Genomic DNA, 23281 nt, shown 5'->3' with positions numbered 1-23281 from the left:
ACTTTTGCTTAGTTTGTAACCGGTGTGCATGGACCAAATGTTAACGTCTTTGCATTTCCTCTTTCAAAGGAACAGGCCTTCACTTACTTGAAAGGATGAAGACTAGATCCCTTGTGCCTCAGTTTGCTTTTGTGTTTTGAATGGTAACTGGAAAACAAAAACAGCATTGTTGATGAACAACAGAAAGACAATTGATCCTGTTCATACCGCACTTCCATACTGGATTTGAAGCAGGTTTAATCCAGTGTCACTTCTCCCATTTATTCATGTATGTGGTGAATACAAAGCAGCCTTGCTAGACTGGGTCAGTCACTTCTGAGCCTTGTTGTGCCTCTTTCTTTCCTTAGATCATTTGTGCATAGTGGCAGCTGGTGCTCTAACACTGTATTGCAAAATGTATCCACAGATTATTCCAGCTACAATTTTCAATGTTAGTTGTCATTGGTTCTTGTTTCCCTACACGAGGCAGATAAAATCAATAGACTTATAATTCAATTACAGCATTTCTTCAACTGAATATTCACTAATTTGTTCAGATGACAAGCATGCACCACCTTCCTGTCATTTTCCTTCTGAATGAAAGAATTTAAATACCACTTGTACTTTGTAGGGTTGGGGTTTTTCTCCATTGTTACTAGCCAGAAGTTCCAGGAAAACTTTAACAAGATGCACGGAACTGTTGCAGCAATAGCAGTGTCTAATATAGTCTGAGATATGGAGGGTGGAAGCAGACATACATATTCTAGCTGGGTGGCTCTACTGTTTTGGCTCTGTCTCCACCGACTCTTACAAGATTTTGCAGAAATTTCCTTTCTGTGTAGTTTGCAAAGTTAAAGACAAAACAGCCTTAGTCAATGGCAATATTTTATGACTGATAAAGTTACTACCCATGCAAATCAGCAAAGACAAACTAAGTTCAATAAATGTTATTTTCTAAGCAGTACATCAGAAGTAAGTTAGTTGTGAGACTAAAATTCCCTTCAAAACAAACCTTTTCAATTATTAATGCTACTGGGAGCTTTAATAAATTTAATCCTTATAGCAAACTAACAAAATAAAATTATTAAAGAACTATCTATCTTCAGTCAAATTTTTATCTTGCACAAACACTGGGTATTTAATTAACTAATGCTAAATCCTAAATCCTAATTCAATGCAATTCTGCAAACACTGGAACATATATAACTCAGATAATTAACTTCATTGATTTCGGTAGGATTATTCACCTGAATAATGCTATGCACAAATATAAGCGCTTCCTATATTGGGCCTGAAAAATATAACACTCTTTACTATAAAACATTCACTAATAAAAATAACTGCCTTGTTACAGTATATATTAAACAAACTCAGTTGTTAACATCAGTTTTGAAAGCAGTGGATTATAAACCAATATAAACTTTTTGAGGATTTGCCATTTAGAATGATATTGATTTCATTTTAAACACTTTTTGCCATGGGTTCCATGTATGGGTTGACATAACCCAAGAAATTGATGTTCTCCGTATTTTAGTTCTCTGTTGCTGAAGCTATGTTGCAGCATCCACATGGGCCACGACGACTATGTACCTCATGTCTGTAGAGTATGTTGCGCCTCCAAGGATTTAAGTGTTATGCTCAAAACCTCATTCCGTTATACCAATGAGACAGAGAAGTATCGTCCATACTCTCTCATAGAGGCTACTTAGTTAAAGCTGCTTGAGCCACAGATAATAGCGTGGCTGCCTTGTGTTTCCGAGTACATTCAAGTACAGCTTTTTTGGTGATACTTGTACTGCTACTGCACTCCTGGTGACACCTGGCTCACAGCAGCCTTGGAGATTGCTCTGTGATCACTACGATCAGGAGCAGCTGCTCCTAGTTTCTTTCTGAACAGCTTTCTCAGGGACAAATTCTGTTTGTGTTAATATTTCATTTTGAAAGATCTTCTGCTGTGTTTATTTGCAGAGCAAGAGCTTGCATGCTCCCCAGAAGGATTCAGGTGTGCTTGAACCTTCTTTCCATGCAATCAGTGGGCATTTTGCAAATATTTGGCTATATGAGAAGCCAACCATGCAGAGACCTTAATGCATAATCACTATTTTAGTATTGCCTGTTGCACTTAAAATTCAAAAATGATCTGCACTAGGGAACAAAAAGATCTGGTGCACTAAGTCAGTGGTGGCTACAAAAATACGGTTACTCTGCATCAACTGTTACAATTCCTGCTTCTCCCACCTGGTATAACGGCGAAATATTGCAGTGATTGCATCCTATGAGATAATACATCCAGCTTCGAAGAAATTGAATGGGAAGAAATTATCTCATCTCTCCACCCTATTGTTCCATATACTTTACACACTATTCTTTTTAAAACAGATTTGTGTAATGCTGCACCATATTGACAATTTGCCCTTGTGGCAAGCAAGTTTTTTCTGAAAAAAGCTTGAAGCTTAAAATATGAATTGCTGATATCTAACAGCAGCATCTTCAGCAGAAGGGGATAACTAACTGGTTTATAAGCTATGTTACACATCCTGTTACATCATCACCACTTGACACAGAGGCAATTAAACTCCTGCCTAGCAGATGGTGGGCCTTGTACTTCTGCAGCAGTCCAACTCCCCCAGAAAGCGTTATACAAGAGTATAGGTAAGTAGGCAATCACCTAAAAAACCAGATTCTGATCTCTCCTGGGAAGACATAAATCAGCTACAGTTGCTCACTACAAATAATTACTCTGGAGTACACAAGAAATACCTTATCTTGTTACAATCACACTCTTCAGGTCGCTTCTTCTTCAGATGACCTCTCACCTCCCTCAGGTTTTTTATTTTATTTTGCAAAGTTTCAATCTAAAAAAAAGTAAAGATACAAGTGAAAACAACACAGCATGATTTAGTCTTATTCTAACCTTCTCAAATACATTCTATTGTCACCAAATGCTTCCTTTTCACCACCTCCCATGACTCCCACCACTAACAAGCCTTTTCAGATTATCTACCTTTCCAAAAGGCAACTACGCAGGAGGAAGCCTTGCAGGTACAGTCTGCCTGCTTTGATTACTGAATGTGAATGTGGAATGGGGGCACACGGCCTCAGGTAGACAACCACTCCTGGTTCCACTGTGATTTTTCCTCTTGTGCTCAACAGCACATTTGCAAGGGGAGAAAGGTTACTCAAAGGAAAACGAAGCCCTTAAATTTTAGCCTGTTATGAACCTGAGAAGGGGATGGGGAGGGAGTGCTCTGAAGTCCCCTCTTCAGAGCTTCTGAAAAAGAAAAGCAGCAAGGCTCCATCATTTTGCATGGCAGTCTTTAGCAACGTCTGGCCACATGGGATATGGATTAGCAGTTAATTGTGCCACCCACATAGTTTATTTTTAACTGCCTCTTTTTTTTCAGTAAATGAAACTCCTGCTTTTGTTCAGTCTAGCTCACACACAGTGTGGCCCACTTCCACTCAGATGGATATTATAGGCTTCTACCTGGGTTCTTTACACAGCAGAAAAAACAAAGTAATCCAGTGTGAACAACAAAGTTTCTGCAAAACTACCATTAGACATTAGTGACCATAAGTCTAGTGGAAGCACATGGCTGCTGAAGCATAGGCAGGACAGAGTGTTCAAGAAAAATACACAAAGAATCCAGCCCTGTGACCCTAAATCAGAAACACAACAGGACAGAAGTGAGCTCTCATTTTCTTTGGCACTCCATATAGCCTACATTTTCTCAAGAAAAAAGAATTAGAAGAGTATGGTGATACTGAAATTGCCCTTTTTTTAATCTGAGCAGAGCTAGTAAGTTTTTCAGTATCTATCTGCCTTGCTACGTGTCAATCAGTACCACAAAAGGCAGACAACAAGTTCTTACATAGGACTTTGCTGTGAATTCATATAATTTGGTAAGAGATTACAAGAGAGCCTTTCTTTGTGCTTCTCTTTGGCATTTGTTCCACCATTATCTGGTCCTTAGAAGGCTGCCTCTTTCACACACAACGTGTGAAGGGTTTGAGCCTATATTCTTCAATATAAGCAACAAAAATGTCAGATTAGGTTTTATAGGCAAATTTCATAGGGCAAATTATCTCCAGGTTCTTCATATCCACAAGCCTAAGGAAAACGAATTCAATTCCAAAGTGCAAGGGTTAAACACAAGCAAGCAAAATAAATAATTCTAGAAGCACCGAAACTAATGAAGCTTGCTTTTCCTTGGGCTTATGTTTGACAGTTGAAGGCCTCTTTTTGAGAGGTACATTGGGGAGCAGGGCTAATAAGATGTGAAAAAGATCCAGATGAAATTTTTCCTAGGATGGGGACACTTATAAGTCTCTCATTTATCTCATAAGGCTTATGACATTTCTCAGCTGTTGCTTCAGTTGCAGTTCTCTGCTCCACTCAGCATCTTGCCTTCACAAACTTCTAATAACTTCATTATCTCTGAAATATCTATTCTGACATCAGCCAGCAAGTTCAAAAGGTTCCAGGGAGGGACACAGATACCCAGAGGCAGACAGACACAGTCAGCATTATCCTATCAGCCCACTGAAAATGCATGACTGATAACATCACTGACCTCATGGTCAATATGAAGTTTATGGTCCTTCCAAGCTTGCAGTGACCTGTACAGATCTGTGTCACACTGAACGGTATCATTCTCCAGGATATAGCACCTTGGCATGGGAAAGCAAACAATATTTATTATAGTGGATACACTCATACAGAGCAATGCAAACAGCTGGTTTTAATAACACAACTCCAGGACAGATGAGAAGCCAGATTGGAAATGACATGCAGAATTAAAAAAAGCAACGTTCATTCAAGAGAAGAAGCGTGTGCTATGAGCCAGGAAAGACATTTGGGTTTGAGTTGCCATGGAAATTTTTCAGAAGTAGAAAAATTCAAGGAGAATATTCCTATCAAGCAGAACCTGTTGACTGCTTAATTTCTGTATGTAAATTGTGCTGCACAGAGTTCTTGCTTATTCATTAGGCTGTCTACATAAATAATCTCTACTAACTAGCAAGCACAGAAAGCATTAGTCAGAAGCAATTTCCCAATGCATAATTAAGTGATACAGGGGTAGGGGCAAGGATAAAGTACTTCTTTATAAGATGTATTACTACACAATAAAGAAAAGGGGAAAAAAAAAAAGGAACAAAGAAATTTTGCTGTTTTCTACAAAGGGGATAACATTTTTCAAAGATATCTCCCTGACCTCAAAGGCAAAACACCCTCTGACAATTCTAAGTGCTTATGTTTCACTAAATTCTAATGCAATCCAGGTTTTAAAATTCTTTCAAAAACAAACAAACAAACGCTTGACAGATTTACCTGAGAAGTGTAGTAGGGGTCAACAAATACTATGTAGTAATTTTTGAATGTTTGTTTAAATTAAAGCTAAGTATTTTCAATACTCCCTTATTTTCTTTTAACCACCTTGCACATGTTGTCCCACTGCCTTCTTTTCTGCAAGTGTTCCTGGGGACTCCTCATGAATTATGCACAACCTTCCTGACAGTTCCTTGTATGGATTTGGGATTCACCCAGTAAGGCAGCAAAAATCAATTTGACTTGTTCCAGAAGAAAAGCACAAACAGTGATTTATGGGTCCCGAACATTCGTGAGAGCTGGGGTAAGAGGGCACAATTCTCTGATGTCAACCTAGCTACATTTCCTCATATTAGCGAGTCTCTAACCCTGTAAACGGAAGTCAAATGGAAACTACGGACTTCAACAGCAGCTGGCTCATGCGTGTTTACATGAGCTAGTCATTAAACAATTTAATGCACATAATCAATAATGATTGGTGGATTTCCTGATAATTCACAAGCGGAAATGGTGACTAAACTAATTAAGTACAGTTGAAGATACATCATCAGTCCCTAGACTTGCACACTGAGGAAAAGATTTTTAGCTATTAGAGTGCCCAGACAATTCCCTCACCTCTCTCTCAGTATGTTCCATTTCCCAATGCTCCTGGTACATCCAGCTTCATTCATAATATAGATTTTCCTTTCCTAGCACTGGCTACAGAAAGCTCTGAGAGGCTGCTTCCTCGCTTAGGACTGATTTGGTGTTTGAAATACAAAGCAACCTATGACATGAAACCAGGCCATACTCCAGTTAGAGCCTTAGGTCTTCAGACAGGCCAGGTTACCCGCTGCACACTGAGATCTCCATGGGTAGAGCCTTTCCTGGTTTCACATAGGTGTACACGCAACTGTCGCAAACAGTTTTGCTTGTCCTCACTGGAAACACGCACTGATCAGTGATTACTGTCTCCAAATGAGACAGCAGAAGACATAAAAGCACTGCTGTAGTTCCTCAGTAGCTTCATGCCCTTCTGTACATAACAAAACTAAAACAAAACCGAAAGCTGTTGTACAGATGAGAATAAGAATTTTAGTGAAGCTAGACTGGGTATCCCAAAGGGACACAATATGCTTATCAAAAGTTAACACACCCATTTATGTAAAGTAGCCACTTAAGCAGCAAAAGCTTCTAGAAATATACCACATGCACTCACCTGTGTGTCACTTTTATTAGGTTAGGGGCTGTATACTCTGCAATGCCACCAGTGCCACTGTATTCCCCCATGTCTTTATCTTCCTCCTCACGAAGAATAGCCCTCTGCATCTTGTGCCGCTTGGTGATGTTTCTTGGTAAGACAGGTTGGAATCCATCCTCTAAACCCAACTTATAAATGGCTCCATCCAGCTCAACAGATACAGAACGGATAGACCGATTCCGGACATAGCTTGGTTTGTATTCTGTGTAGAAAAGGAAGTGAAAGGATTAAGAGGGGGAGAAACAGCATGTTACAATTTGGTCCTCTTTGTGGTTCTTGGGAGGAAAACCCAGCCCATACTGTGACATCTGGAATTAACTGGATGACAAATGGTGTTTGTTGCAGCTGTCCTCTGAGCTACTGCTTCATTACCTTTTGCAGGGATAGATGGATACATTAAGGCATGAGAGAGAGGGCAGATATAATGCAAATGCACAAGGATGGCAGAGGGGAAAGAAAAGGTACTTGTCCAACATCACTTTGAGAGCAAACAGCTCGAAGAGGCTCTGCTCTTCCCCCCAAGAGTCACTAGATGGCAGTAAGACCTTAAAAAAATAACCATGACTGGTCACCACAGCAAGGTCTTCGGTCATCCTTACAGACTAGTTCTCTACTGTTTTCTACTGTTCACCGTACAATGCTCCACTGCTAGGACTCCTGCAACACTTCCTTGAAATTGTCCCAAGTATTCCCAGTGTTCAGCCTCAGCCTTTTCTCAATTCTACACTCATTATTCAAGGTAAGATGTTTGATCTTTTCAAGAGAGATTAATATCTGAATCCTTACTTTTATCCACATCTAATTCTTTTCTTTGCAATTATTTTCTTGATGTGCAGACCAGTCAGTGAGTTTGTACACAAAAGCACCACCCTCCAGTGCTATGCAATCCCTCAGACTTTGCTTCTGCATTTGCAGCCCAAAGGCAAAATGAAACATTTGCTACAAATTATCACTACGCAGTACGAGATCCTCATTGATCTTTTTGCCATTACTGGTTTGCAAAGTTCTCTGTCCCAACGCAAATCCCCAGAGCTCCTCTTCTGTTTGGTCTGGAATGGCACAAATACATCCTAGTTATGGAGTCTAAATCCATATCTAAACTTCCCTACTGTATGATGGGGTCCATCTCTGACCATATTTCCTGCTCACTGCCAATGACTGCTCAGAGTCACTCACTACACTAAGCATAATCATCTCATTCCTTGAGAAAATTCTCACCCCTGCCCAGTGCCTGAATCTTGCTCTGTATATGAGGTGTGGAGTCATCTAAGACATTACTGCAAACAAGCAAGTCCCTTGGCTCCTCCAGTCACCTCTCCTCTACACAGACTTGAAACACACAGCGCATCTCACAAGAATGGGACTTCCTTCTGCAATCTGATAAGGGGAAAACTCAACCAATGTGCCAAATGAGAAGACCAATCTTTCTTTCTTGCAATCCCAAGCTCCACAGAAAAACCAACTTTCTCTATGGGATAATCTCCATAGCAAAACAAGCAGGGGAAAAAAGGAATGGGAGGTAGAACAACCAAAATTGACAAATATTCATGTCAATTGGCATGCTTTGGCATTAACACAGAGTGACATTTTTCAAGAAGCCTTACATTAAATCCAAATGGATCGCAAAGTCTCAAAAGCCATTTTGCAGACTGTGGGAAGAGAAATAAACATCTCCTCCCACCCGAAACTGGTCCAAGCACTATATTCTTGTCAGCGCCACACACAGAAAGTAGAATACCAGCTGGATTGTCTGGCTTTGCACATTTTCCAGCCGTGGTTCAAAGTTTATTGCTGATATTAAGCCAGGTGAGTCACTGCCGAAGGGGAAAAAAAAACCCAAAAGACCAACCCTATTTCAGGCATCCATTCAGGAAATGTTTGACTAAATGACAAGGAAACTCCCATCTTTTCAGAAGTAGGAGGAAGTTCCAAAAAGCTACACCCTAACAATTATATTCGAAGTATAAACTCCCGTTTCTTTAATTGTTCCCTCGTTTCATCTTGTTAAGCTAAGCCAACTAACAATTTACCTTCCTTCCAAGTCTAATATGCCAATCCAGCATGTTGGACCCTCAGCAGATAGCTGCAGGGAACTGTCGTCTACACACGTCCCTGAAGAATTAGAACCCAGGAGTTACTCCTCCCTTGCAGCCAAACTAACCCAGCCTTACAACGAACAAATTGGTCTGGAGTGAGACAGCTCATAAAGGAGTTGTTGTATTGCTTTATCGCAACATACTATCCACAGCGCTGACTCAGCACTGTGACTAGTACCAAACTCCATTATTTTCAGAGGAAGTGGTTAAAATACTTAATAGGTTCAATATTCATCTGTGCCGTGCTCTCCCACCTGCAAAGTGCACTGCAGGCATAAATACCAATGTCTAATTACATATTAGTCGATCCTCCCTCAAGTTTAAGTTTTACTCTCCAATTCATTTACCTGTGTACCCAACCCACAAACAAAGTAGATCTTAAGGCTGTTAAATATTTGGCTCAAAACACCTATACTCCCTTTTCCAAGTTATTAAAGTTTGGCTTTGGTAAGTTCTGTGTGTCCTGATGGCTCTCTTCCTCTGGTCTTACAGAAGCCAGCTATCTTATAGATGGTACTGCTGAAAAGTTGCATCCTCAGAATCAAGTCTGGAAATAGAGTCCGGAGAAATTTAAGCCTAAGAAAGCTAACTACGTTTCAGTGCCCCACTCATCCAGCTGTGCCTCCTTGGACCACTTGACAAGCATGCTTGTCTTCGTTGGAGCCTGAAAAGAAGTACACTGTTCTGGTCCAGATTTCCCCAGACAGTCTAGAGACTGAAACACACCTGATTTTTTACAACTATTTTTTGGTAGCATCTCAGCTTTCAACACTGTCTAGTGAAAGCACGAACTGCAGTACCCAAAATTATTGTCCAACGGAATAAAGCAAAGCAATGTTGTATTATAAAATCATAAACTTAATATCTGACATAAACATGCCCAGCCTTCAGGTTTATATTTAACTCTCCTTACATCTTCATCACTCAAGCCTTATTACTTATTTTGCAGCCGCCAAATTCATGATTTAACACTGAGATCATTTGGAAATGATAGTTCTCTCAGGGATAACTGAGAAGACTGTAACCAACTGTAACTACTGTATGGCAATTTCCCCAAAGCAGGAGCATGACTGCTCAGCAGGAGCACTGCAGAAGACAGAGAACTCTTGGTCTTCCCTGTTGACACTTACTCTATGTAGGTATTTTGGATCTGATGTATTTTCCAGCATCACAATGACGATAGAACAAGCCAGTATGCAAGGATTCTGCTTCTACATGTGCCACAAGGAAAATATTCACCACTAGCCTCATGAATTCCTGCTTGACATTTCCCAGTAATGTCTATATATTTTCCAGAATTTTGTAGAGAAGAAGCATTTTTTTCTATAACACCAAAGTAAAATTAGGCACTTCGAAGTCCAATTTTTTAAAATATCTCAAGTGTCTAGAAATACGGATAAAGGTTTAGAGGTGTTTTTTCTTGGGCATTATGTACCATGGGATTTCTAGAAATCTTATTTTGAATCTGTGTCCTTAAATATTTCAAAGAGGAAAAAAATAAACAAAAAAACCTTTCTTACATCCTTACATGCAGTTTCTCACAACTGCCATTAAAAATTATACTTCAAATGCATTATCTTTAAAGCAGCTGATGTTCAGGTTTGGGTCTGTTTTTTTTTAATAACAAAGGTCGTTTTGCTCCAACATTGAGACTACCTCAAAAGAAAAACAAATGACATGAAAATTGGAATAAAAAAGCACTAGCCCCTTTGTACACACTTCTGTTTGTTGTTTACAAATCTGTGTGGCCTATCATCATTTCTCTTCATGCAGCTTAATAACTCCTTTAATCACATGCACTTGTTCATCACAGGAGGAGGAGATCAAATCCACAGCAAGAAAAACATAATAGACCACAACACAGCCAAAGATTTTAAGTGCTCACTACTACTTTAAACTTTCTTCCTACTGCAAAGCTTTGTTTCATCTTTCTTATAAAAATAAAAACATACTAAAGAAAATAAAGAGGACACAGAAATGCAAACATTCCTGACACCCCAACCCAGATATACCGAATAGTAATGCTTACGTGTTTCTAGCATGTAAAAGCTTTGCAGGTGAGTTGTGTATTTGTACATGGCCCAAATGGCACGTACATGACATGACCCTGTTTTGCAACTGAATTGACTCAATTTAGAAAACATTGTTGCCTGCTAAATGCATCGGTGCACCTGACAATGGGTCTAGACCATGCCTACATTAGAAAGTAATTATTTTATCAAAACATTTGATGCTTCAGCCCTTCTATCAGCAATTTATTCTAGTCTTTTAGACCACATGTTCTCACTACACATGATTGGTTTTAATCTTTCTAAGAGACCAATTCTCATACCCCCATCACTGTTTGCAACACTCTTGACACACCCTAGAAGCAGGGCTTCCAATTTAGTTTTTCTGCAAATGACTGTAGATTAGAATCCGTCAAAATTGCTCTGCAAATCCATCTCTCTTGTGCATGATAGAAGGGAGTGATCAGGGTGTTTCCTTCAAAACTACACTATTGCTGTGAACTAAAGCATTCATGCGGATGTGACCCTAGTCCAGTTTGAAACTTCTATTTTCTATTTAGCTATTGTTCAATCTGATGAATAGCATTTACTGACGTTCAAGTAGGGCTGCAGTATGATGCCATGCACTCATCCAATTCCGAGTAGCAGACCCCAAAGATGCCCTCAGAACTATGCAACCCAGCACAGATTGCGCTTTATCCCAAGTCTCATGAAAGAGGTCATAAAAATCCAAATACACATCATCAGTATTCAGGTCACCCTCTCACCATTCACAATCCAGTGAGCCAGCTTTTTAGGTAAGCTGTTTAGAAAAACCTTGGTATGTTACCTTGACTTGTATTGCTTTGTGCTCATTTGCGTCCACTGTGTGATTTATTAGATAAGTGCACGTAAAAGAATAGCCAACACCAAATCAAAGAGTCTGTGTCAATAGGTCCAAGCCAACCTCATTGACTGTATGGCACACCCTGGATGTGGGCAGAGGGAAAAACAAAGCATCTGTGGAGTCAATTATTTTACTCAAGACACAAGCAATGGGAACATGATTGTCAAGATCCTATATTACGCTGCTACAGTTTATGCCAATGAGGCAAGTGAGCTGAAGGGTATAGTATAAACTCTGCCTCTTCTGAGCAGAACATAGGGAAAAAAACGCCATTCTGATACCTCTGCTACAGGCAACAACCTTCACTTTTTTTACCTCAACCTCCTTCATACATAAACCAAAGGTAATTATACACTTAACCACCTCCTCTGGATGGTGCGAAAATTAGTTAATGTTTAGGAAGCACGACACACATGAAAAGTACTTAAGTAAGTGTTAAGTATTATCAGATAGCATTATGTTGCCCTCACTTAAATTGTTTTCCTCTTCTTATTTAAGTGCCTTCGATCTACTCCTGTTACTTGACTCCCCATGACTGAACTTTCTTCTGCGTGACTTCAAAAAAAAAGTTAATTGAACTGCAAGTTCTAGTGTTATTTAAAGATTATCTGCTGTGCCACATATTTAAACAGCAAGTATAGTTGAGTAATTTCATCCTGGAACCAATAATTTTTTTCAACTAAAAATTAGCTTAGTAGGTACTAATCAGCTTGCAAGGCAAATATAATGGGAGAAAATCAATTTAAACTCTGTTTGAAGCTTGTGCCAGGTCATTATACAGAAAGACTAATCTGCTAAATAATTAAGGCTCTGTATTTGTGGAGTGAGACGAAAGAAACATTACAAGTGAATAATAATTCTGTGCTGCCGTTTGCCTCTTTAATCTATAATTAGACTATGTACTTCAAATATAGATGTTAGTCTGACTAAGGTTTAATACAGAGCCAGTGGAATGGGCTTTCTGCAAAAGCACCTGATCTGTGCCAAGGAAACTAGAAACAGAGTCATCCCCTTTGGATGTGATCTCTGGTTAAAAGTCAGTCTTGACTCTGCTGACTGAGCGCAAGGAAAGTATGTTAGAAGCAAGCAGCTTCTGTAACAAAGCACACGCATCCTTATTAAAAATAAATCACTGCAGTAACGGCCCCAAGCATTGCAGTACCTACTGAAAACTGGAGTATTTGCTGTAAAGCACTGCTCATCTTTCATGGCCTATGTAAGAATGTGCTACTACTCCAGTGTGTGTACTGCATTTCTGAGTTTTGAAAGACATAAATACAGGACCCTATTTTGGATCAAAACACTCCTCTTTCTACAGACAGCGATATTTTCAAATCTGATTGCCCAATATGAGGCACACTGTTTCATAGGTAGATACACAGTAAATATGCTGACAGAATTCAATGCCCACGAAAATCAGACAATTATCTGTGTTACTGAACAAACTCATAACAGTTTTCTAAGGCAGAGACAGAAGATACAGTGGGCTCACTTACTTTTCTTGGAGAAGAGTTTCTTTCTCCGTCCGACATGGCTCAGCTTGTATTCGTTCTCTTCACAACTGCAGTCTTCACTATTCCTGCTGTAATACTTGGGCAAAATATTGGAGGTGCCTTTGCTGTTGCCTGCAGCTGCCAAGTTCGCCATTCCCTTGCACTTGTGTAGCTTGAGCTTTCCACTGGCATCTTCCACACACTGCCATTTCTGGAAGAAAAATTTGGTCGTTAAAACTCTGTCCCAACTGTGCTTTGTCTAACGGCCAGCTCCAGTGATCTATCAGAGATTCCTCGTTGTAGTAAGCTGAGGCTCATCTATCACCCACTACCAAAACAGATTTTTTGTAATCTTCCATTTTCAGACAAAACAGGAACTCTTTGGAACACTCCTCTTGCATTTGTTTCTTGGAGGCAGAACAATGGGAATTTCTTAACAAAATCAATACTATAGCTAAAAACACGGACGTGACAAGTGACAATTTTCAGAAGCATAACTGTGGCATAAAGCAAGGACATTCAATCCTTATCCACAGATTTGAAAAGAATCCTTGCCTACCAGCAAGTGTGTTTCTCAGGCTGGCAGGAATCTATGCCACTATTATGCCATTAAAACAGCACCAAACACCAGGCCTGAATATAATCTCAGCCCCATCCCATACTCTACAAGAAGGGAAAAAATTTTCTGGAGAAGTCTCCTTCTCTTTCCTAGTTCAAATGCCTGATGGTGGGATGATTTTATCCAAGTTGTGGATTCCTTTACCTTAAAGATCTGGTCTGAGCTGGGTATCTAGACTCATTCTATAGTCAAAGACGGGGAACACTCACTTCCAAGGTATAACTCACTTCATCCTAAAGTGGCCATATAAAAAAAGGTAAGAAAAAAGATTGCCCTGCAGAAGCGCCTGTTTCTCTTCACTGACCTTTAAAAGGGTCACTATGACTGGATCAGCTATGGAAGTCTGTAGTTAGACGAGTTTATCTCTATCTTGAGTGTTTCTCTTAATAGCTTTTCCCATTCAACACCCTTGGGCTTGACTAGCAATGGTGAGTTGCACTGGATGCCTGTGAAGTGAGAACCCCCTCCCTCTTCCACTCAAACCAGAGAAAAATCTCATCTCTAAATCTCCAATTCCTCCTGTTACTCAAAACCTGAAGTAATTTGCTTATAGCTCCCTTTGTGCTGCTGTCAGAGCTGTGCAAAAGGCAAAGGAGTTTAGCCACCTTCAATCCGGCACAGAAGTTTTACCCACTTCCCAGATACATCACAAAATTATTTCACCTGCTCCTTTATTTACGAACACACTACTAGCAACAGAGCTAGGCTTTGAGATACATAAAAAAACCTCACAGTAGCAGTTGCTACTGCTTTAAAGAGAGACTCTCAGAAACACTTCAGCTTTTTGATGAGTTTTGAGCGGCATTCCTCTTTTTCCCTTTATAAAATCCTAAGTCTGTGCCTCCAGGACTCACTGGAATATTGAGAATTTTCCAAATAAAAAAACAGAAGGAAAACCAGCAACAGCTCCCAAGTGAGATGACATTTTACAGCAGCCTGCAGCTCTACAAGGCAGATTCAGTCATTTCAATTCCCACAGAGAGATGCGCGCAGGCTAGGACAACAAAGCCTACATTTTCCATTGAAATACACTCCATTGTTTGCATGACAGCGAAGTAAGAAAACAGAAATCACTGTGCTTTTATAATACAGAATTTAACAGGAGTCAGAAGTGAACTGGCCAGTTACAGTGGATTTATCTATGTCCACAGGAGATCCTCTCATTTAAAACAATCAGAGTTTTATGGTGTGTCCACTTATTTCCTCAGACAATTGGATGCCAGGTCTCCTGAGCTGTAATTACTTCTTAGGTACAGATATTGTGTCCAACTCCTGTATCATCCAAGCCTTGCACTGATGCAGATAAACCTGGCTTAACTTTCAGCACAAGGAATCATCGGAAATCAATGAGACAACAGACAATGAATGAGACTGAAAATAAGACATTGGAATCAGACATCTTTGCATGACTGTCCTCATCTGTAAAGCAGGACACATTTACCTAGATGGGGTGCAGAACAAAAATAACCTTTGAAGAATAAATTACTGAGTCTTTTTTTTAATTATTTTTTAAAAATGCCTAACTTCGACTGATGCACAGACTGAGGTCTGAAGTTAAAGTTATTTTACTAGAATAAACAACAGTTTCTTTCACAGTGAAAAAAAGATGTAAAAATGTTTGTTGCTGTTTCCCATTTCAATTCATCTGAATCTTATTTTTGAAAATATATGAACAAACTGCATTTTCTGCTCAGTAGAGCTCTATGCTGTAGGTGTCTGATACATGAAAAATGAAGATTCAACAGAGAGCAAGTTAAATGCCATGATGAGAACTATTGTAAATAAGTGCTCTGATGTGTGGCCCAAAAATACTTTTCTCTCTTTCTTTCATCTCCTGTCAAGAAAGTGATGCTGATTTTTCCCCTCCAGGTGAACTGGAAAAAATCCTTTAATTTTTGGTGCAGTTTAAATCTTTCCAAGGCAGCTGTATGCTACAGTGAAAACACCTTAAAGGCTTTGCTGGAAGGGCACACTGTATGCATTAACAGGCCCACTGCTGAACGACTGCAGTGCAGAACTACGTAAATGACTTTAGAAGCAAACATTGAATGTGGTGGGGGAGAAAAGTCTCCAGCTTTTACTTTTTTCCCAAAACAGATATGGGCACATGTGTGAATGTGTCTGGGATTCAACAACTTACCCTTGGTCTGCTTGTAAGTACAAACACAAATTCTCTAGGTCAATATCACAGCTATATCAGTTGCAGTCATTTCCACAGGATGCTTTCAAACTTAGGAAAAAAGGGCAGTAATTGCAAGGGAACTGTGAAAACATCTGCTTGACAGTCAAGAAGTTTTAAACATTGTGAATTCTGACATTTTAAATTGGTTTCTAGTGCACAGCATACCATCATGCAGAAACCTGTGTCAAAGCCTGGAAGCAACTAAAATATTTTGTAGGAGGTAATCACTTAAATAATTAAATCCCTATATGAAGAACTCCAGAGTGCCCCAGAGATACTTTGGCTCACAGGTACAAATGATAACCACCCAGCAGCAAAACACAATTACATATAAATAGTGGATTAACTCAACCATTCAAGAAAACAAAGTGCCCTTAGTTCACCACTTGCCCCTAACTTTTCAGGTCTTTTCTTCATTAGACCTTAAAGATGTGTTCCTAATTCAAGTCCTATAGCTTGTAATATCTCACAAGAGCTAAGTCCTGAAAGGGAGGGCAGTTTAACACAAACTAAAAGTCAGTGGAAAACCCAAACTCCCTCACAATCTTCATCCCAGCTCATATCAAAACTCTAAAGGAAGAACCCATCTTTCCTCCTACAAAGCCTTGCAGAACAGCTACTCAAGCCATCATATAAATGGCTTTTGCAATACGTCCTGAAGTCCATCGAGCTCACATTGTGCAAAACTTTCCAGACACCTCATTTAATCATTAAAGCTGTTCCAGCTGGAGATTTCCCACCATTTTCAGGCAGACCAAGTTAGCTGCTGTGCTTGTGCTTTCTGCCACCTACTGTGCTGGGCTTGTTCTAACACTTCTACTCCGTCCTCTACCCTACCTCCCACTGCACAACACATGCTACTCAGTTATTTGTGTGCAAAGCAGAAGAGTCTGGGCTTTAGTTTAATGGAGAAATTAGTGCTACGGAACAGAAATCTTATTCAAAGGTACCTGCAAAGGCAAAAAAAGGACAGTTTGTAACATATATTCTCCCCTCCAGCCCAAACTACCTGCTATATGTATCAACAAGAGTAAATCAGGACTTCAATATCTATGAAACATGAATCTTAACAGCAGCAGTTGTAGACTGAACAGATGCCCTGTTTCCCTCCAGAAACACTATTCACCTTGAACATGCAAATGACCCCTTAGAAGAAAGAGACATGTTGTATTTTTCTGTGTGTCAAAACCCCATTATTTCCTTCACAGCCCCCATCACCATGAAGTGGTTTTTGCATTATTGTACATCAATGTCTTCTTACAGCTACAGCAATCACAGATGTTAATTCAAAGTCATTACTTGAGGCCCCAATCAGAAATAAATAGCCATGACCTTCCCTGTAGGATTTTTTCCTACAATTCACTCATTTCCCTCAGTGAATCTCTCTCAATTGACATTGTTTTCTTTGGGGGAAAAGGGCTGATCACACAAGCCTTGCTAAGAAAAGATTCCAGTTGAAACATACAGCTTTTAGAGTGGAGCCCTAAATCATCACGCTGTGTCTCATCAGCTCCTGTTTTTGTTAAGTAAAAGATTCCATTCCCTTTTACAGAGAAGTGAAAAGTGAAGCTGTCTGATCAGTTAGCTGCCAGCAAGGCTCCCTCCCTAACAGTTTTAGGAATATAGGCTCTAGGAATCAAAGTCCTCTGTCCCTGCCAGCAACCTGACAACAACACTTCAGCAATATCCATCTTCTTTAGTTTATGCGGATGCTTTCTGAATCCCATCCTTGCTGCCACATTGGATGGTGAGCTAGAGACAAACTTCTTTAATGCCTAGAAATATTCTAACTTCCAGTCTAAATTAATTTATGGGTAGTCAGTATATGTTTTTTCTTGTATGAAAAAACAGTTACAGTTCAGTTAGTATGAAACACTGGAAGTTACAGTTTAGTTAGCTTCTTCTCCTTTGCTTTGGTTTGCTCCTTGTATTAATTTTTTATTGGGCTAATGAGGACAAAACAGCAAAATCCAGAGAGACACACAAGCCCCTTCTCTACAAGAAGTAGTTCTACTGCTTATCCTGGTGGCTTGTCCTACTGCTCAGATGTTACAGGTTTCAGGAAATAGTCAACCTGAATTTCCCATTCTTTGTCTCATACGCATTACTACCCTATTCTTGTTGACTGAAAAAAATTGTCCCATGTCTTCTGCATAGCATTTTTTTAGATTCATACAGACAGATTCCTCTCTGCTCAACTATTTGTTTGCCTGAATATGCCCAGTTCCGTAGCTCTTCCCCACAGGTATTCTTTTCTTAATCTTTTAATATTTTTGTTGGGGTTTTTTTGTTCCCCTACCCAACACCTTCTTCCAATTTATCCATTGGCAAAGGACGAGTCTAGTTTCCTCTATCATGTCATCAGTACCTAAATAGCACTGCCTGGTCTTCATTCCAACTGGACGTTATTTCGTTACACTAGCTCATGATTTTTGCAGAATCGGACCTCTGGGCTCTCAGCTCAATTTCAGTTGTCAAACACTATATATCACTCAAACCTCAAAATTATAAGATGGATGAACAATCTATTGTCAGAAAATTTGGAGGGCTTTTTAATGCCCCAAACTGTAGCTGAAGTGAGGCAGGTGGGACAATCAACTAACACTCAAATGAAAAATCAAGTATTCAGCTAAATTTAAGATTAAAATTATATAATTCATGTATTATTAATATAATAATTGGATTGTGGCATCAAATGGTCCCAGCTGCTGTGTTAGGTACTGCAGAAGCTAAGGAGCGAGTGCAGCCTAAGCAGAAATTACATTAGTGGTGGAGGAAAAAACCAGCAGCACCAAAAGGGGAATTGATTTGTCTGAGGTCCCACATCAAGTCTGTAACAGTTCTGAGACTGAAGTCAGTCTCCTGACCTCCAGCTCATTGTCTTTTGAACTAAACTACACTACTACTCATGTCAGGATATATGAAAAATTTGGTGGTTTTATTAAATGTTGGTACTGATTTTGGCAAGCTACTTGCAACATCCACTACTGTAATGACAAGGAGTTTAAAAATCTCAGTTAACAAGAGATGCAAATTTCTTGGGTTTGCGAAGCAACAACAAGCAAAAAATCCTGTAAGTAAAATAGCCTCTGGAAATCATTATAGGCTATTTCTGGCTAAAGGAGGAAAACAGTTTTGTTAATTATAATTCCTGATAAGGAATACAATCATTGAATAACAGCCCTTAATAAATCATCACTATTTTAATTTTCATGGTTTGCTGCCTCCTAATGTTACCAGTTTGAGGGCTGATAAAATTTTTAATGTATGAAGTTATCAACAAGTCATTTCTTGTTGCCATCACAGATTAAGAACTGGATCCTGAAAGTTGCTGAGCACACGCAACTTGCACTGGAATTCAGGAACTCTAAAGATCTGTCTAATGGGCTATTAAAATTATCTGGATTCTAGCTGGCTTGATATGCTTCACTTATCAACAGAACCTAAATTCTTTAGTAACCTCAGGATATCTCTGCTAGGTACAAAAGAACCGGACAACCACAAAAGAGACATAGATCAAAAACCTTCTTCCCAGTTTTTAAAGGAATTCCTTACAAAACCTGACTTAGTTTCCTAGGTCCAGCTAATGTAAGTTCAAGCTACAGTGCCCTCAGGAAAAGGAGAAAACGTAAGGAATTTTTTCTACTGCTCCACCCTTGGCACTAGGCAATGGCTAATGATGATTATGGTGGCAGGAATATAAACTAGAGGTGCCACTTATGAATTGCTGTAGGAAAGCACACATTGATCAGAACAGTTTTCATCACTGCTATGACATGCTATGGCAGAGAACTGGGGGGAACCAATTGAGTAAGGGACGTGCTTTTACTTATGAGATCTTCATGCCAGTTACAAAAGAGAACACCCTTTCATGATCCTGGTACAGCGCAAAGCAATCGGAGGGAAGACTGTGTATCAAACCTTTCATTTGCAGAACATCTGAAGGAAACAAAGTCCTAATTATTGTATTTTGAATGTTCTCCTGGTGAAAACTGTCATATAAAATAATATTTTCTAATGCTATATAAAGGAAAATACTACTTGTATCAGATTTGCACATAAATAGAGCTTTGAAAATAAAAAGGATTTGAAAAGGAAATAATGTGAATTCAGACAATTATTTTTCTTCACAAGTTAGCAATATTATTGTACTATGCCAGGTCCTGCTAAAGACAAAACTAATACTATTTAATTTTTTTTTTACATGTACAGCATAGATTCCCTATAGCAATCAGCAGTACTGCAGGTATCGCATGTTTAACAAATGTGCACAAAGTTGGCAAATGACTGAGAGGGAGATTTTGTGCAGCTGTTGTTATGATACTGTGGAGTTGCTGGGAATACTCTACAGAGCAATGCTGATATCATAATTGGCTTCCACAAAAGCACATTAATGCAGGCCGCCAGATAAAATTGGGTCAGCTTCCACTTACCAGCCAGTTTAGAATGAAAGGTCAAACTACACTGAAGAGAAAAAATTTGTGTGGAAGCCATTAGGTACTAGGATAAATGTTTTTTATTTCATGTGGGAAGAAAGAGCTCATCTCTCTTAAATCCTTGAATATAAATGCTGAGCTGCTCTTTCATCTGAGCCTACAGTCACCCTTTGTTGGATGCAAATAACTAACACAGACCAAACCCTACTAACTGAAAAAGAAAACATGGCAACACACAGATTCCCATTACACTCAGAAGAATTTACATATATTAGCGTTGCCAAAAAAATCCCATATAATGGACTCTGAAACAAGGTTTTAAACAGCATGAATAGCCTCATCTCCATGATCCTGGTGCTCTCTTATCAAAACGATTATAGGTCAAGGAGGGTGACAGAGATCTGCAAAGGAAGAGCATTTTGTGGTGATAGAACTGTATTCACAAACTTGCACGCTCACAAAGCATAATTTCAAATTCTCCATCTCACATTCAAAGCTTTCCTTCACCTCTCCTTTACTCAAAGCTCTGTCCTTGTCTCTTCTCATTCACTCCCCTTCTGAGTCTTTGTCCTCCATTTGTGCTTCTCATCTCCTGCTCACACTTCAGATTCCCTGGCAATGCTCAGACTTCTCTGTGCATGGAATAGCAGGTCCCCAAAACCTGCTTAAGTCAGAAGAAAGAGTCCCAATGACTTTAGCAAGCTTTCACCTAATTCTGACCCAGACTTCTCTTCATCTTTGCATCAGGATGTGAAAATTCACCTTTTCCACTGAACACTTCAGATACTGTTAAATGCACAATAATAAAGTGTCCTGCAGGATCAGGAGACATCTGCTAAATAATCACTGTATCTGTATACTATAAACTCCCCCAAGGCAGTGGTATGTTACTCATTTGGGCTCATTCTACTTATTATGCAGAGCTGTGAACAGCACCAGCAAACAGACAACACCCATTTGTCATTTGAGAAGTTAGTCTTGCTTCACTTGCAAAAGACTTTTGGGTGCACCCGTATTTAGACACAATTTATCCTCAAATAAGTGCATTCATCTCCCACTATTCCTGCTGTCTAGACAGACTACTAGGACATATTCTCTAGAGCAGGGGTTAGATGGACTGAGACTCCCTTGAGAGCCCTTCCCGGACTCTAATTGACTTGATTGTTAGGCAATTTTGCCTGATGTCCAACTTAAATTTCTTTTTTGCTCAATTTCATCCTATCACTTCCAATTATGTCTGACTGAACTGCTCAAAACAATTCTTCTTCTCTCTGTCTCCTGACAATGAGGATGCAGCACACGCATCTCTTATTAGCACACCTTCACTTCAGAATTTATTGGCAATTCTGAGTACGGAGTTGACATTTTATGCCCACTTCTTACAGATGTCAAAGATATTTTATTATCCATGGAAGAAAACATAAGCCTGTGAATGCGTGTAGACAATACAGGGCCTTCCCTCCTTCTTCCATAACTGAGACATGTGGTAATTAGAGTAAGAAAGTCTGAATGTAGCTAAGTTACCTTATGCAAAGAGACAGCTTCAGTGACAACATGGACTTGGAAAGTCTCTTTTCCCCTCTGTTCTTACAATAATGTTCAAAATAATTGGGAAGATGAAGACAAAAGGAAAAAGTTGAAACATCTCTCACAGGGAAAATACTGATGGAAAAAGAAAAGCTGTATTTCCCCAGACTACTTACTGGATGATGTTGTAGCAGAAACAATGACTTTTTGCCCAGCTTCTCAAAGAACATTGCAAATTCAAAAAACAATGGCTTGCTCCCACCCATCTAAAATTTCAGCTCAAGGCATCTGATGACAATAAACTACTGCAGTTCAGTGTTCTTAGGAAGAACAGGACGTTATAATCTCCCTCTCTACTAAATCTGACAAAGAAGCCACAGGAAGAAAAGAACATCTGGAAAATGCTTATACATATAAATTGGATCCAAACACCTAAGGAACAATGGACTCATTTCACAGGTGCACTGAACTACATGATCGGTAGAGCCAGAAGCAGGGAGTCTGGCCTCCGACAGTAGAAAATGAACTACTGTAGCCTGAGTAGCCCATTACTGACTATAGCCTTGGTAAGATATTCAGATCATGTCTGCAAGAATGGTTATATTCCACAGACTGACTTATTCTGACAGCTCTCTGAGCTGCCAGGATATGAGGTAATGCCAGTCTAATAACAGACACATTAGCATGTGGACCCATCTACCTTCACCCCTTTGTCCACATGTCCACAGGCAGAATGTGTTACAGTCCTTGGAAGAGGGTACTCTGACTGGTACCTGGATGAGAAAGCAATGGCACAGAGTCAATTTTGCCATGTTTCCAGAAGATGAGAATTCCCCCAAGAGTGGAGAAATCTCCCTAGGAGTGGAGCGGCTGGAGATAGCTTTTCTATGCCTTTGCATTGCTCTGGTAAATTTGCAAAACCTTCTCCTGCGCCAAGACCATGTATTGATACTACTCTCAATTTTTTTTCCTGAATTTCTTCTACATAACTTGGATTGAAAGTTAACATATTTTCATATCTGCCCAGAACAGTTATGTAACAACAAAAGAAATGACACACAATCAGTGAGCTTTGTGCCCCTATACACACAGACTGCCTGCAGTCATAATTGCATGTGTGTTTTCACTGTATATTTTTAAGAGGAGGGATATATTGAGTTCACAGAGTGTTAGTTTCCCCTTATTATATGCAATTCCAAATAATAACAACAAAATGAGTTAAATTAAGAATTCAAAGCAAAGGGAGCTATAGGTATTTGGAGGAGGCCAATCTGTTAGGTTCATTGTAGCTTCTCATCACTAATGAATTCCAAACCACATTATATTTGGGGAATAAAATGTTAAAACAGGCTAAGCAGTTCTCTTAACAGTAGTCAGGAATCAATACAGAGGTACTTGAATCAGCAACTTCCTGACTGACAGTCAGTCTCATAAATGCTGTAATACGGTTTTGAGCAAAGGCCACAGAATGAGCCATTTGATTTA

At 39.5% G+C, this 23281-nt stretch overlaps 1 protein-coding gene across 4 annotated transcripts in view; it reads right to left on the bottom strand.

Moving 5' to 3' along the window:
- SULF2 (sulfatase 2) overlaps positions 1-23281 on the bottom strand; it is a 167197-nt gene that overhangs the window by 6016 nt on the left and 137900 nt on the right. For all 4 annotated transcript variants that reach the window (XM_072879386.1, XM_072879387.1, XM_072879388.1 and 1 more), the window contains 5 exons: positions 13036-13243; positions 6507-6750; positions 4554-4650; positions 2740-2834; positions 88-147 (listed from right to left, as the gene is read on the bottom strand). In XM_072879386.1, coding sequence (XP_072735487.1) covers positions 88-147; positions 2740-2834; positions 4554-4650; positions 6507-6750; positions 13036-13243 — 704 coding nt within the window. The remainder of the gene's footprint in view (positions 1-87; positions 148-2739; positions 2835-4553; positions 4651-6506; positions 6751-13035; positions 13244-23281) is intronic.

The sequence above is a fragment of the Ciconia boyciana genome, chromosome 14, assembly GCF_034638445.1.
Source record: "Ciconia boyciana chromosome 14, ASM3463844v1, whole genome shotgun sequence".
Taxonomy (NCBI): Eukaryota; Metazoa; Chordata; class Aves; order Ciconiiformes; family Ciconiidae; genus Ciconia; species Ciconia boyciana.
The sequence above is the reverse complement of the archived record's forward strand: the minus strand, read 5'-3'. Positions and strand labels throughout refer to the sequence as shown.